This window comes from Neopelma chrysocephalum, unplaced genomic scaffold (assembly GCF_003984885.1).
Source record: "Neopelma chrysocephalum unplaced genomic scaffold, ASM398488v2 Primary Assembly neopelma1_22b, whole genome shotgun sequence".
Taxonomy (NCBI): Eukaryota; Metazoa; Chordata; class Aves; order Passeriformes; family Pipridae; genus Neopelma; species Neopelma chrysocephalum.
The window spans coordinates 10,428,270-10,445,510 of record NW_020897690.1 but is presented as its reverse complement, the minus strand read 5'-3'; the positions used below and the strand labels follow the sequence as shown (position 1 = coordinate 10,445,510).

Sequence of the window (17,241 nt, the reverse complement as noted above, 5' to 3'; positions counted from 1 at the left end):
GGTATTGAACTTTTCCACCCAGCACCAGCAACATTTCAACACTTCAGGTTTTCCAAACATTCTTTTTTTCTTTCCCAACAGCAGCCAACATTCAGCAGTAAAGAAAACATTTTTTTTGGTCAAACATTGCAAAATGCTTCATTCAATTGCAGTCTGCATAGTTACACTTCTGTCATCCAAGAAGTTATTCACAGAAATGCTGCTAGAAACTGCTCTATCAATGCCTCACAAGTTACATCTTGGCAGTAAATGCACATTAAATTTGAGTTTGGTAAGCTTTAACATTAAGGCAAGTCTTCTGCCCCTTGGTCCCTCTTACCACAAAAATGGCTTCAGAAGTTCCAGAGTCAGTAAAGATTAGTATTACAGTCTACATTATATAGAATATCATATTATTCTATTACGGAGGAAGTAAGCAGAAGCCTCTTGTTTTATTCAATAAAAGTATGACAGTACAAAGTTATAATTACTAGTGCATCACTCTTCTTTTCTGCAATTTTACTTATAATCATAAATTATGATGTTTAAGTCCCCACATCACAAAATTCAATATCTCCATTGTGTCTAAAACTAATGCGATGCATTTCACAGAATCACAGAAAGGTTGGAAGGGCCCTCTGGAGGCCATCTAGCCCAACCTCCCTGCTAAAGCAGGTTCATCTGAAGCATCATATCCAGGCAGGCTTTTCACTTCTCCAGAGAAGGAGACTCCACAACCTCTCTGAGCAGCCCGCTCCAGTGTTCTGCCACTGACCATGTAAAGAAGTTTGTCTTCATATTCAGATGGAACTTCCTGTGCTTCTGTTTGTGCCCATTGCCCCTTGTCCTGTCACCAGGCATCAACCTTTCTTGTTCTTAAAGCATGGAAATTAACTATACATTCACGATAAAAGCACTGTAATTATATATATATATATATATATCTCAGCATATTCAAACAAATACGAATACAAGACTTGCAATGACTTTATTTAGACACATTTTGTGTTTTCCCTGTCAGTTTTGACAGATGGGTGAAAGAACATAAGCTGTCCTGCGTTCTATTTTTAATAATTGCACAATAAGCCACAGCAGAATACAAGCTGGAGAAATGTTTAGTCAGTATTTTCCATTCATTGCTAGTAATAACATTGTTTTGTTTTGCTTGTGCTATGCTTATGTACACTGGCCCCCTCTGGGAGAGGGCTTCAAGTGAAATGCAAGTTACTAGTAGGAGCGGATCGCAGGCGGGACGGTCTGGCAGTCTTCCTCATTCAAAGTTCTGTCGATCACAGGTCTGTATTTCAAGGTAACCTGAAGTAAAAGGGAAAAAACAACTTTAGGACAAACAAACGTCCTGCATCTAAACAAGACAGCCTAGCTAACAGGAATGGCCAAATAACATAGATAACAGAACGACTTCATGGATGTTAAGCTAATTTCTCCATTACTTTCCTTCCATAGAAAATGAACAGTTTGTAACCTAGGAGGAACATTAAAAGTTCCATCACGTTACCACTAACTAAATTCCTTAAAAGCAAAGCCTGACCAGAAATGGTATCAGAAGACTGACTTTAAAAAGGCCTTTGAACAAAAGTAAACTTTTGGCTAAGACTGCTAGCTCCTAATTCTTTCATCTAGGAAAGCCCTGAAGACGAGAACCCAATGGGATCAGTTAGGAGACAGAACTGTGTTTCTTTCTATTCTCAGCAGCTATTCAGGAAGTGAAGTGTTCTCACTTGTCCCCAAACTAGCTTCAAGGAAGTTAAAACTGGCTGGAGAGGAAATTAAGAGGATTCAGAGCATGAGATACAAAAAAAACCCCCAAAGGTCAAGACTTCTATACGGTCACAATTCAGTTCTATCTTTGAAATACCATAAAGCCACTATGCTAAACACCAACAACAGGTTTTGTCACCATTAGAAAAGAAAAGCTTTTGAACTAGCCTGACACAAGGGGAAACACAATTCCAGCTCAAATAGCAAAGTCACTCAGCAACAGAGTAAGTTTTGTGACAGTATTATCATCATTACAAAAGCTGTCTATGCAAGCAGCTGTCTGTTGACAGCAAAAAAGACCCTCAAGCATCATGTACCTTCCCAGATGGGATATCCACATATGAAAGGGTGTGCTTTCTCCAGTGCTCTTCAAATGGCTTTCGCTGTTGGCCTTGGAGTGGCTTAGAATAGTCAAACTCATCTACCCGTAACTAAGAAGAAAATTAGGTTAGTTTTGGCCAGAAGTTATATCTGCAGATCACTTTAAAACCACACAATTAGTTGCACTTCAATTACAACTGTAACACAATGTGTCTCCCAGCAGACAGCAAGCTTTATCTTAACACTGCTCGTGTCCAATTTTAAATCCTCAGGCTTAACAAGGGCTTTAAGGTAACTTCCCTTGCATAGGACAGTTATTCTGTGTATGCAAGTTTATGTATGCCCTGTTTATGCATTCATAATGTTATTACTACAGTCCTACTATATTACTATAAAGTCCTCTGTATTACTGTAGAGAGCTATAGAGGTCTCTAATCATTCAGATGCAGACACTGAACAACTCTTCTCAAGACTGTTGCCCAGTGTTGCATATATTGGTCATTTTATATATAACAGATAAGAATAGATAAAGCAGAACAGATGGGACCTCAAACAAATACTACACTAATCATAACACTGAAGACTGTACTTAGAAAAAATTACAAATTTAAAATAATCCATCTGAGGACACATAACAAGGAAATTCAATCCTACATGCAGGTCACAGAAAATATTTATACCTTATAATCCTCTCTGGCATGGGCACCCCGGGACTCTTTGCGAGCCTCAGCACCATAAATGGTTTGTAGAGCACAAAGCATCAGGTTTTGCAGTTCGAGGGTCTCCACCAAGTCAGTGTTCCACACAATACCTAGTAAAATATTAAAATACTATGGAAAATGGTCTACAGACAAGTCATTCCTCAATTTACTTCTGTTCTATTGCTGATACTTAGAATTGAGCTACCCAAAGCTCTACATACTGCAGCCACAGTACTCCACAACACTAAATTACTCACATTGCCTGCAAAGCTCAGGAATGACTCCAACACCCTAACAATCATTATGAATCTTGGAAAAATTAGAGTTCTACCAGTCCCTGTTGCATGTGTACTACTGAAACAAAATTACACCATAGATTCTTGCCTGCAACTCAGCCCCCATACCTCATTTCAGACCCTAAGATCTGACTAGATGACAGCTCTTTAAGTATACCCTAGTAGATCCACACAACAGGGCTTTCCCTTCCTTCCTGACTGTCTGAGAGAGGAAAATAAATCCTGCTAGTCATACAAGGTTCTTCAAGATGGACTCAAGTTCACTTTCACAAATGTATCTCCATTCTAAGCTATTTTAACTTTTCTTGATGCTTAGCAAGAGCTGTCCAAGAAACCCAGTTCTATTTTTAGTGTTAGAAAACATGTCCAACAGCATTTGTTGAAGAGAAATACATGTGAGTGAACAAAAGGTACATCATCAGTTGTACTTAAATAACCAAGTTCTCTTAAGATACACTGCCAGACATGGCAGCATCTGCATTCACTGTGATCTGCTCAGATGAAGAATGAAAACTGAGTGTTAAGTCTATGAACAGTCTTGCAACTCCCTGGCCTTTTCAGAAGATACTAATGAAGTTCATCATTCATCTTAATATTAGAACAACTTCACCTCATGTTCTGAGAGAAGAGCAGTTTGTACCTCACACAGTTAAATCCAGTTTCAGTCTCTGCTTCTTTGAAAGATTATGCAACCAGAAAATGACCAATAAGATCAAGTATTTTACTGATTACCACGTTTAGTAAGTAGGGCTCTACAAAATATTTTGAAAGATTCAAAATGGTCAAAGTCTTCAGCCAAAGTTTCAAGAAATACATAAAGTTTATAGGACAAAAACCCCAAACACCAACACTTTTCCCAGAGAGTACTCTGGCCAAGGTGTATTCTTTGCTATCAAATTACCTCTGTCAAAAGTCTTTAGATGAGCCAGATCACTATAAATTTGACTAAGTTTTTCACAGCCTTCTTGGAGTACAGAACCAGTACGGAATACGGCAGCATGGTTTTGCATTGCCTGCAACACAATAAAACAAAATCAGTTTGATATGCTGCATGCAAACCCATGTAACTTCCTTAGCTCCAACAGGGTTTGCTACAGAGCTGGTTTGACTCCATTCTTCTATTCACCCCAAACAAATGAAACCCCACTCTATTATACAGCACGTAAACCACACAAGAGGAATGACCATGAAGGGAAGAAGAAATTAACAGAAGACATACAACCTTTGCTGCACACAGACAATCTTATCACACACTTTTTACTTCTGCAAAGCAAATCCTGAAGTGCACTTTGCAAAGTGACCAAACCCCACTGTTGCTTGCAGCTTCTCCCACCCTGTACTTGAGAGCTCCACCAGGCTTACCTTCTGCATGTTAAGTCGCACTTCTGAAGTTCTTATGCTCCCGTTAGCAAACCTTAATTTGTCAAGATTAGCAACTGACTCTTCACCAGCATTTGGTTTAATGGGGGGAACTGGTTCTCCTAATAAGAAAGTTTCAGTAAGTTTAGTAGTTTGGCTTGGCTTTCGTTTCTGGCAGTTTCATAGACTAACAACTGAAAGATTTGACTAAAACATCATATGTTTGCTTCCTCTGAGGTACACATTAATTGTAACTTTCCTGAACTCCCACCAAGAGTATCCACACAAAAATAAAGTTCACAGAGGAACATATGAATCCCATTCTTTACTATGACAATTCCTAGAGATCTTATAGGTTTGGCTAAATTCTGCTGTTCATTCCTTAGAAGCAACACCTATCAAAATTCTTCCAAACTATGGAATAAGCTTGTGGTCCTTAACACCTTTTCCTATACTTTCCTTGTCTCCTCACTCCCAAACCTCCCACCTTTCCTTGGATCTGTTAAGAGACCAGTACAGGTCCATAAGCTTGGCAGTTACATGAGCTCTGCTTCTTAGCTCTAATACTGGAACCCACGTGTTACTGGGTAACAAACCAAACACAGCATCTTACCAGCACAGTTCACTTCACGTGTAGCTTTGCGTTCAGACTAATAAAACCCTTTCTACAATTTCAAACTCTAAGGAGCCACAGACGGATTCAAATAAACTTTGGCACAAAGCCAAACAAGAAATACCACAAGATCTAAGCCAATACCAAGAGGAACCATCACTCTGCACCTCGTGCAGTCAGACTGAAAAAACAATCAGTCTTACTATTTTGGACATTAAGCAATGAGAAAATAGATGATGACTGCTGGAATTCAGCTGCTCTGGCAGTATAACTGCCACTAACAGTATTTTGTTGGGGGTTGGGGGAGTTGTTTGTTTTTTCAGCTCAGTAACTGTTGCTGAACCAGATTATTTAAAAATATTTAATATTCAGCAGGGAATATTAAATCTTATCAGGGAATGAGATGTTTAGTATCTATCTCTTATCACTTGCATGTAAGTTCTTCTTATAAATCAGCAAAGTGGCAGCAAATTCCACTATACAAAAGTCCCAAGTGTAAGACAGACTATATTTTGACATAGAAGACAGTGCAGGATGTAGCGAAGTCAGTCTTCGCATTCAGTGTTCTGTTTTAATTTGTGAAAAAAAACCAACTGTTTTTGCCAATAGCACTGACCCAATTCTAGTTTTAAAAGGATCAACTTACAAAGCAAATGTTAATGTCAAAATATTTTCACAGCAAAGAACATGCCTATAAAAAGCATAAACACTGATTTCTTCCTTTTCTAACAAATAAGAGCCTATGTCTATCATTCTAAATTTGATTCAGGTAGCAACAACTCTTTGTTGGGCAGAAATAAAATCATAAAGGCAAACCTCTCTAAAAAAGTGAGACTTACCAGGCTTGCATGTATTTGCAATAGTAAGGGCACAGGCACGACCAAAGACCACCAAATCCAGAAGTGAGTTTGCTCCAAGTCTATTTGCGCCATGGACAGATGCAGAGGCTGCTTCCCCACAAGCATATAAACCAGGTACCACTTTATCCTCACCATTCACATGTGTAATCACCTGTCATTTCAGACACACAATTAATACTCATTTTTCAAACAATTTATAAAATTGCAAATCTCCTTATTTGCAAAGGTCATGTGCAAAGGTCATGTGAGTGCAAGGATGAAACACAGTAACCTTAAGTTTTCTCCAACTCTAAACCCATAATTATCTTAGTTCTAAAGGGTAAGTAGTGATACTATACAGCAGATGGAACTAAAACCAAATATTTCTTTATGCACGCTTATGAAGAGTACATGGCCCTGTTTCCCCACAATTCTGCAGCAAGTTGGAAATGCACAGGAATAGTCTGATCCTCACACATTTCTAAGGCTACATTTTACAATAAAATTTAACAAGTACCATACACGAACAGAAGAATTTAGCTGACATGATCACATTGACTTCTAACTCATGTCAGTTGGAGGAATCTACATTAGTGTTTAGATCACATGAACTACAGAGAATTAACACACATTAGCTCAAGTTATAGATTGCAATAGAGCTCTAGTTTGATCAGTGTTCAACTATACTATCCTCAACTTGATAAACAGAGAATTTTTGTCAGATGTGACAGTAATTTCATTTTAGATGTTTCTTGGAACTCCTACCTCTCCAGATGGACTGGAATATGGTTTTCAGGTTATTTTTAAAAACAAACCAGATTGTGTGTTTGAAGTATTCTGACATCATCATTATATTACTATTAATAATGGTATTAATCATCCTTACATTTATGAAAAACATTCTTAATGCTTTTATATTTGGAAAATAATTTCCTATTACAATGATGATAAAAAAAAACAAACTAAAGTGATGTATATTACTTACCTGTCCTTTGTAGTTAGTAGGTATACCTCCCATGTTATAATGCACAGTAGGCAGAACAGGGATAGGCTCTTTAGTGACATCAACTCCAGCAAATATCATAGCTGTTTCCGAAATCCCTGGGAGACGGGTTGCTAGCTGCTGCGGTGGCAAGTGGTGCAACTGCAAGTATACATGGTCTTTTTCAGGACCACAACCCCTACCAAAAAAAGGGCAACATTGGAATACATAACAGGAATTTACAAACACTAGTAACATTTCTAATCCAGTTTGTTTTGCTTATGAAAATAAATAATTTTTTTTTGAAATGTTATCTGACAAAAATTAATATCTAGGTTATTAATAAGACTCTTGCACTTGGCAGAATTAAGACCATTTCCCAACTCTCAGCTTTCTCTTCATAATAATTCACACTCTTTAAGACTTTAAACCACTATATCTCTGCAGAAATATGTACAAATTGAAGATAATTAGTGAAGAGAATAGAGCACCAAAGAGCAAATACATTAAGAGCAATTGTCTCTAGACACATCAAATTCAAACAGGAGACTCCTAACATCTTCTGTTTTCTTTCAGTATCATTAGGAATTAACAAGAAAAATTTCAGCCTTACACAAGATCAGCTAACACTTATTAAAGCTCACTCTCACAAATTATCATGTGCTTATCAAATGAACTATTGCACCGCATACAGTCTAGCACGATTGAGTATTTATTCTGCAGCTTTGTTAAGAGTATGTAACTAACCTTCCTTCACGGATTTCTATGGTCATAGAACGAGACACTACATCCCTGGAAGCCAGATCCTTAGCAACAGGTGCATATCTCTCCATGAATCTTTCACCTTGACTGTTAATTAGAATACCTCCCTCTCCACGACACCCTTCCGTTATAAGGCAGCCAGCCCCATAGATACCTGTTCAACAAAGAAAATACCATCAAATCAGATATTTCCTACACAGCTTCACAATCAGGATGACAAATACTGAATAAACAAGATCTACCTAATAATAATGCAAGTAAGTCAGAGGGGCAGATTTCATTCCACCCTAAATATACCACTAGGAGCTGTCCCCCCCAGGACTACATAGAAACAAGTGTTGTTATTCCTTTCAAACACTCTTCCTGAAAGGTAAGTAAGTTGATTTGGAACACCCACAGTATTTAAAATATTAAAACTGGAAGTGATCTGCACCCATCAATGTGCAAGGAGAATTTTACAATTATTTGCTTATTTTCGTTTCCTCTTCTCCTGTGCTAAAGCAGTAAAGGCTGACTTCAAATTGCGTGGAATATCAAAGCTTACTCGGTTTTCTTTTCCTCTAGAGAAGGAAGACCCATCTGTTAGCCTTCAGCACTGGTCATCACAGAAAATAAAAACACAAACCAACTCATGCACTTGATAATTATCTTAAAAGCTACAGAATTATCACACAACCAATGAAGCTTCTTTAACTGGAAAAACCTTAAGTCAGTCAAATGAACATTGGATCTCTATGACTGTAAAATTAAGCAAACAGTTAAAAAAGCCCCACAAGTTAAAACAAAGCATTTAATCAGCTACAAAAGAAATCTAGTTTGCAATCATTGTTCACAGTTTAGATACTGATTCTGTGCTATAAAACTACAGTTCTAAATATGTACCTTAACTGTTAAAATATTAAAGACAAAGGAGACATAAGTTTAAGAGGTTAAGTGGTTTCAGTTTTGAATTCATAAAACCTGTTAGTAAAGACAGTACCTCAAGATATTTAACACTGGTCTTTAAATTGGAACAGCTGAGACCTTTCTCACACTATAAGTCTGACTCTCAGATTTATATTCAACAGGAGTCTAGACAAATCTAAACACCTCTCAAACAACTAATGAAGTGCTGCAGAAGAGTGCAAACTGACTTGAGCACATTTTAAAGCAAAGAAAAGCCTGTTGTTTTCTTCAACTCATTAAAAATAGTGTTTGTGAGTATTATTTCATATTCTGTACCTGTAGGGTGAAACTGAACGAATTCTAAGTCCTGGCAAGGAAGCCCAGCTCGTGTGACCATTGCAGTGCCATCACCCGTACTAGTATGAGCAGATGTACAACTGAAGTAAGTGCGGCCGTATCCACTACGGAATACAAAAGGTAACAGAATCAGCGAAGGAAAAATTAAAACATCACCAGAACATATCCTCAATTATGCTATTTGTATAACAGTGGAAATAGAGTAAAGGGTTAATAAGCAAAATGCATAAGGTTTGCCATCTCCTGCACTAAGTTCAACCAAAAGAAAACAAAACTGGTATTGCCCTGTTATGCTCAACCATATTTGAAAATGGCTGGTGACAGAAGGTCAGAAAAAAAGAATACCAATTCCAAAGCAGGCTAGTTAGGGTAATATCAGAAGCCTTTCTGCCAGCAAAAAAACCCAAGTTATTTCAGGAAATTCTATCAATCCAGTACCACTCAACTTAATTCAAACTATTACTAGCAGTTTCATAAAAAATTGCATATAACAATGGTTTATATTCTCAATATGGCTCCTAACTTTATATTCCTATATTTAAAAACATAGTTTTCTAGGTATTAAACATGAATTCTTACGCTGAAAACTAGGTTAGCCTCCAATGGTATTGAGAACTGCCAATAAGCCAAAGTTCAGGACAAACTCTCAAAAGAAATATCAATGTACATATTGTATGTACCTCAAAGTACACAAGTATGAGCCGTAAGCAGCAAAAGACTAATGCATATAGCACTATAATAAACATAAACAAACTTTGCAACCAAGTAATCTTAAGTTACACTCATATTCTGCTAATTTCATCCTAGAACAGCTAGAACTACAGTGGTAACATCTTAAAGTCATAGATTCTTCAGAATTTTGACAAAAGCTGTTTTCTAAAGGAAATTTGAGACTCTACAGATATACACACGTTTGTAGCATTGCAACAATATCTGCTTTAAACAGCAAGTTTTAAAAATCAAAGACCAGTTTAATCACACATACCACTCTTCCTAGTTTATGTCAGTGTTCTAGAACTCAAAGTTAGATCTCATACCAAATTTATACTTGGTCACAAAATTAGTACATGCCTTCTTTCAGAGGGAATGACTGAATTCAGTTATATTGCTTTTGGGGTGGAGGGAATGAACCTACAACGTGTCCCCTCCACACTGTGGATTCAAATACATGCACAAACACACAGACTTCCAACACTCCCAAATTTCTGTCCCTCACCACAAATGTTACATTACCCAGTGGCAATGACCGTGTTCTTTGCCCTAAAACGATGTATGGTGCCATCTTCTATGCACAGGGCAATAACACCACGACATTCTCCATTCTCCATAAGTAGGTCCAAGGCAAAATATTCAACAAAGTAGCTTGTATCATATCGTAGGGACTGGGGGAAAATTAAGAAGGGAACTTTAAGAAAAACTGAGACAGTTAAGTAACCTCTCTTCAAAACTGTCAATGTGTGTGGGCTGTTCCAGTATAGCAAACACCACCCACCAACTCTCAGGGAAGACTGTTTGCACTCAAATATTTATAAAAAAATTGCTAATTAATCTATTCTAGCTTAGAAAAACACAGGTAACTACCAAGTCACTTAATTCTGAGAAGCCATAGCTAGCCAGCAGATTTGTTATTTCACCTCTACATTTGGCAACAGGCTACCCAGCTGCAGTGCTGGATACACGTACAAGCACGTTGTACTTAAGCTCTCCAGGAGGAATGGAATATATCTCTGGGAGCCTATTACAGCAGCAGAAGCAGCAGGCACCAAGTCAAACATTTTTTCGTGCCCTCGAGGATCAGAGCAATGTTTGGCAGCACTGAGCATTTGAATTGCAGCCACACACACAGTGCAAACCTGAAGGAGTGCAATTAGCTGCCAAGTAAATAAAAGACAGTAGGTACTAGGTAATTTCAGGTTTCAAGCAGCTCACTACGATTTTCAAACAACCAGAACTTTCTTCAATTATGGTCTGTAGAATTAATAGGCAGAAATGCTGGAACACTAGTCACTTACTTGCCATAGAGCAAGCTCAGAACTGCACAGTGGGCCTTAATCCAGCTACACCTCAACTTCCCCTCCTCCCCATTTGAGTAACAGAGAAAGACAATGCTGTCTTGTACTTCTTTTCAGAGCTCCTCAATGCTGCTGTCTCAAATGTTTTGAAAAAACAGTTTTTTGGGGGAAAATTTACATAAATTCTCTTTGGGTCTATCAAGAGACACGAAAGCACTAAGAGTGCAGAACTACTCCAGAACACAAAGCTAACAGTGTACATTAATTAACATCCATTGTCTTCATGAAAGCCATTATATTTACAATCTTTCCATTTATTCTGTTTCTGCTTACTCCTGACAAAAAGCAAGCATCGCCTAGGCTATATCCTTCCACACTGCCTCACAAAGGAAGGAAACCCAGAACTGTTATAAGCCATTCCTCTGGATTCCTCATTCATATGTGAACAGCTACAGGTTTTGTTTGGTTTTGGGTTTGATTTTTTTTTCAAATTCTAGGGGAAAAAAGGGAAAAAAAATCATTAACTGTAAATGCAGAAACCCAAACCAACTTTACTTCACCACTGCTTACCCTGCCATACAGAGTATGTAAGAGAGAGTGTCCTGTCCTGTCTGCAACACAACAGCATCTGTGAGCCTGTCCTCCTTTTCCAAACTGAAGACTCTGTCCACCAAATGCACGCTGATAGATTTTTCCTTCTTCAGTTCTGCTGAACGGCATGCCATAATTTTCCAGCTGTTGAACCCAAATAGAAGCATCAGAAGCTCTTGTGCATAACAATCCAACCAGTTATTTTAAGGAGATTTCCTTGGGAGTTGGCCTATGTTATAAATAACTACAACCGACATCAATTCCAGTGGGTCTCACCTCTATCACCGCAGCTGGGGCTTGCTCAGTCATGTAGTGTATGGCATCCTGATCACCCAGCCAATCGGACCCTTTCACTGTGTCATAGAAATGCCACCTCCAGTTGTCATCCTCCATGTTTCCCAGAGCAGCATTGATCCCTCCCTGAAAATGAAAATCCATTTGCCTAGAATTACATTACTAAAATACAGCTTTAGTAGGTTTATCTCATTTCTATTAAAAAAAAAAATCACACACCACTTACGCATCTGTGTACATGAAATACAGTAAAGTCAGATTTCCTGTGGCTCTGAAAAACCTGAAATTTCTCAAGTTTCACAGTGGCTCATCTTGCTGTTTTGTGAAACACAGCAAATCACAAACTTACACAAAAGCAACACTGCATTTTGAAAATCTTTAGAAAGGGGAAGAAAAAAGAGGCAGTATGGTGAAATTAATACATAAGTGAGGAAATAAAAATTATAAGAACAACTGAAAGGGAGATAAAAAAATGTGTCTTGCAATGTCATTAGGTTGGAAAGACACTGAAAAGTACCTGTTACCTAAACTTTGGCAGTGTTCAGATAATGGTTGGACTCTGTGATCTTGGAGGTCTTTTCCAACCTTAATGATTCTGTGATTCTACGATATACTGCCCTCCACGAAAGTTTCAACTAAATATGCAATATTTATAAATAGAAATGTGGCCTTGAAACATGATGTTTGGGTGGGGTTCCGAGCAACCTCATCTAGTGGGTGGCACTGCTGCCCATGGCACAGGTGTTGGAACTGGATAATCTTTAAGGTCCCTTCCTACCCCAACCATTCTATGATTCTATATCCAAATCAGCTTTCTGACAGCAAGCATTTTTTAAACATTTGTTCTACATCATTTCTCACCTGTGCAGCAACTGTATGAGATCGGGTGGGAAACAGCTTGGTAACACAGGCTGTATTAAATCCAGCTTCTGACAAACCAAACGCAGCCCGCAGACCTGCTCCTCCCGCACCCACAACAACTGCATCAAATTCATGGTCCACTACGGGGTATTGTGTAGAAATCTAGAAAAATAAATCAATTTGTTATGATCACAAATAGTTCAAGCTAGATCAAACAAGTTTCATAGAAACACAAGCAGTATAAGTTTAATGTTCTTCATAGACTCTTGCAGCAATTGCTACATCTGTTATACACTCTTGGGTGAAAATCATTAAAAAAAGGCAGGCATTTCAGCAACTCAGTCTCACTATGTACTTGAACACAACACTCCACTAGAAGCCAAGTACCTGGCTGTTACATGCTCTCAAGCATTAGGTATATTACTTAATCTGTTACACATGATATAAAAACTACAAACCTACCGAATCAGAAACCTTCGTAGAAGCGTTTTTCTTTCCATAGACTGTGAAGTGTAAGTTGCGTGCAGGAATCTGGCATGCTGCTGGCCACTGCGGAAAGAACCCAAGACAACTGTTATAGAACAAATGTTTCCACAAGGATGACTTTGGGCATTCTCAGGTACCCTACGTTCATAACAAATTTTCACTTACCACTGATACCATGCACATAAGACTATTGTATGAATTGTATGAATACATTTTAGAGCTACATGCAATGAAGTTCTAGCTTTCTATGATCACACTGAGAATAAAAAGCAGGAAAGTATTAAGTTTTGACTGGATGAGAGAACACCCTGCAATTAACAGGATGTCACAGACTTTCCGTTATGTACTTCACTAACAGTGACCAGTCTCTCAGACCTATCCAAGGTAGCACCAACAGAAGAATATGTTTGTAAATAATGCTGCAGATTTCTTCCATCTTTTTTCATAATTAAGCAAAGATGAAGACAGTATTACAGGAACCACAGGAAGTAACGGAAAATACCTCTCACATTGAGCAATCATCATAATTTGAATTATTTCAGGTAGTCAGAATAATGAAGACTGAAAAAAATAGGTTGTAGGGAATGCTGTTCCAGCTAAGCATTTCTTCAAAAGTCAGAGATATTTCTCTTTTCTCAAGCTCTTATTAAATTAGTGACCCACTTAAAAACATTTATTAATACTTAAATGAAGCACAGGGGTATGAGTTTTACCCTTCTGCAATGTCATTCCCTCTCCCCTGACATATTCAAAAGCAAACCAAACCAAAAGCACCCACACCTACTCAGTACTCAGTCTTTGCTTCGACAGATTAAAACAACTAGAATTTCAGTCTCCTCCTTTCCAACACATTGGAACCTGGTATTCCTTCTTTACCCAGCCCAAAAAACACACCTAAAACAGCATGTATGATTGCTGAGAAGAGCACCACAAAGCCATACTAGTCACCCGCCCAGCGACATCAGCACTTCCCTATTTGAAATATATCCTAAAATGCACTGGAGTGATATCTGTCTTTTCCAGCAACTGTTACATTCATAGTTCCATCACCCTACAATACGCTACCAAGCAGCTCTTCCGTCCTCATCACTTCCAAATGTCCACCTCTTTGTTCATCTCTTACATGAACTACAGAACACTTTCCTCAAATTAGTTTTGTCATTTCTCATACCAGTTTCATCAAATTATCTTCTTGCATAACAGCAGGTTACACAAGTCTGTGTACTCAGACTTGCTAACACATCTCTGGTTTTTACAGTCATCTTAGAATAAGATCAATCTTAACACTGCTCTGTTATCATGCCTTGGGGCAATTCCATGACCATCTTAACCTCTGTATCAATCTTCTTTATTAACATTTTTCATTCACATGCAAAAACAGATCAGATCAACTAGTCCACTGACAGCCAGATGAAACCTAAGCATCAGACACAATTTACCTGCAAACCATCTTTCCCGAGTCACAGTTCAAGCAGAAATGGCGTCTCCTCTTTGCAGCAAAACTGCTTTCACAGGCCTGAGTGCACGTGGAGTGAGATCCACAGAACTCTACACCGCACACTCGAAATGCAGCAGCCATGCATTCTGTAGCAGTCACTACCTGCTTGTTCCCAAAACATTGTTCCAGCAAAAGTACAGCTCCTTTCACTGCAATAAATTATTTCTTGCACGTGCACAACACATTCGGTTATTGGATTAAGTGATTCAAACCAAATCTTAACTGTATGTGAAGACAGCACACAAAGAGAGATCTGTACATACTTGGTATTGCTTAAAGAAAGTGCAAATGACTGAAGGGAATAAACCATAACTGGTTATGCTCTAAAGCCTCAAAAGAAATTGAACCATTTTTTTCCTCCCCTCAGACTATACAGTCTACTGCAATCTCCAGTCAGAATGCTGACACAATACCTTGCAACTGATTTACTTTCTAAACACTTATTATTTTCTGAAGTCACTATCAACAGTTATCTAATACATTTTGCATCAGAGAACTCTGGAAGTATATTATTAAAAAAAAAAAACAAAAAATATATAACTGTTTAGCAGATTGCTTTTCTTTTCACATCTAATCTTCTGCAAAACAAGTCTTCAGAACTGCTATTCCCATCCACATACAATTGTTTTGTTAGAGCTTTACATAAGAATTTCTCTTGCCACTGAATTTTGTTAGGATGAGCCTGAACAAAAGTCCACAAAGCAGAAATAGATGTTGTAATAAATCTGAAGGAAACACTGATCACAGTAATCCTGAACTGTAATGTTACAGGGAAGATTGTGGCCCTTATGAAATTAAAGGTCCCAGCAGGGCTATCTCACTGCCATCTAAAACATAGAGACACTCTTTAAACCTTTCCTTGTCTCAGGTTGTATTTTCTGCACTTGCTTTGTAAGACAGGTACAAGCACAGTTGTATTTACAAGGTCTTTCTCCCACACGTTTTTCTTTTGTAACCCTAAGCTCATTATGGACACACACAGGGTGAGAACAGGGGAAAGAAACTGAAAACTCCCACCTCACCACGGAGAAGAAAAAACCTTCCTTCAGGACCTACAGCTTACAGCCCAGCTAACACAAACCTACCAGATGCCTCAGCAGCCCTTTCTGGCATAATCACCAACCAGTTTCAAGCAACATGCAGATATACACTGGTTTCCTATGCAGGTCCAGAATCACAGAATCTGTTAGGTTGGAAAAGACTTCTAAGACCATCAAGACCAACCTGCAACCAAATATCATCACTGTGAACAAGACCATAACACCAAGTGCCCCATCCAGTCTTTTCTCAAACACCTCCGGGGCGGTGACTCCACCACCTCCCTGGGTGGCCCATTCCAAAGTTTGACCACCTTTTCTGGGAAGAAATTTTTCCTAATGCCCAACCTAAACCTCCTCTGGTACAGTACATTATCTCATCCTATCGCTTGATACCTGGGAGAAGAGACCAACCCCTACCTGGTCACAACTTCTTTTCAGGTGGTTGTAGAGAGCGATAAGGTCACCCCTGAGTTTCCTCTTTTCCAGGCTAAACAATCCCAGCTCCCTCAGCCAATCCTCATCAGACTTGTGCTCCAGACCCTTCACCAGCTTCGCTGCCCTTCTCTGGACCTGCTCCAGCGCCTCAATATCCTTCCTGAATTGAGGGGCCCAGAACCGGACACAGTATTCGAGGTGTGGTCGCACCAGCGCTAAGTAGAGGGGAAGAATCACTTCTCTGGTCCTGCCGGCCACACTGTTCCTGATACAGAAGGAGCCTGCGGCGACCTTTTTACCCCGGTGCTGAGGCTGCACCTGCCAAGCCCCTCCAGGGCCTTTCCCCGGCACATCCCTTTCCCGCTGCCTCCCTCATTCCCTCAGGACTCCGCTCACGGCCTCAGGCTACGGCGCTCGGGAGGCGCGGCCCGGCCATGCCCACAGCCACATACTCCCTGGTCTTCCCTCCAGGAGTAACCTGCCTCCAGGACACGAGCAGCAAGGTCGGCGCGGCTCCAAAAAAGGCACCAGAGACCGAGCCTGCCGAGGGGGGGAAGCCGGGGGCACCAGGCGGGTCAAGGTCACGGGGGAGCCGGCGGGGTCGGGCCGCCGGTGGCGGAAGAAGGGCAGGGCCAGGGTCGGGCAGCGGCACGGGCAGGGGGCACAGACAAGGACAAGCACTCACCGTCCGCGAAGCCGCCGCCGGGCGCAGCCACCGCCTCGCCAGCCCCCGCGCAGCCGCCGCCGCCGCCGCCATCTCGCACCGCGGGCACGGGGGGAGGGGGGCGAGCAGAACGCAAGCGCGAGGCTCGGCGGGACAGACCAACTGTGCCGGGGGGCGGGGGGATGAAGTCACGGGCTCGATGCCGCCTGAGGGATACGACCCGGCAGCTGCGTGTTTGCTTTGATAAAACCTGCGGGTGTGTCTCTTCCGTGAGGAAAGGTTCCTAAACAGCTTCTGTTTTCAGAGTACATAGAAAAACAAACAAAACAAAAAAAAACCACACAGAAAACACACACGAACCTAGAATTCTGTTACTGCCATTATTTTTTCCTTGGTGAAATAGTGAAAAACGTAGTTCTCCGGCATCGTAGGATTCAGTCTCTCCTCTCTTTGACAGTGCCTGAAATATTGTTGCTTAACGAACAGG

General features: G+C 39.9%; 1 protein-coding gene across 1 annotated transcript; it reads right to left on the bottom strand.

Annotated features, from left to right (window-relative positions):
* Positions 1 to 942: 942 nt before the first annotated feature.
* Positions 943 to 16,862, bottom strand: SDHA (succinate dehydrogenase complex flavoprotein subunit A). The gene is made up of 15 exons (XM_027679798.1): positions 16,776 to 16,862; positions 13,094 to 13,180; positions 12,632 to 12,793; positions 11,753 to 11,896; positions 11,456 to 11,620; positions 10,107 to 10,255; positions 8,853 to 8,977; positions 7,617 to 7,785; positions 6,873 to 7,068; positions 5,888 to 6,059; positions 4,439 to 4,557; positions 3,978 to 4,089; positions 2,760 to 2,890; positions 2,076 to 2,189; positions 943 to 1,293 (listed from the first exon to the last, which is right to left on the bottom strand). The coding sequence occupies exons 1-15, from the start codon at positions 16,845 to 16,847 to the stop codon at positions 1,207 to 1,209; spliced, it is 2,004 nt and encodes a 667-aa protein (XP_027535599.1). The 5' UTR covers positions 16,848 to 16,862; the 3' UTR covers positions 943 to 1,206.
* Positions 16,863 to 17,241: the final 379 nt, after the last annotated feature.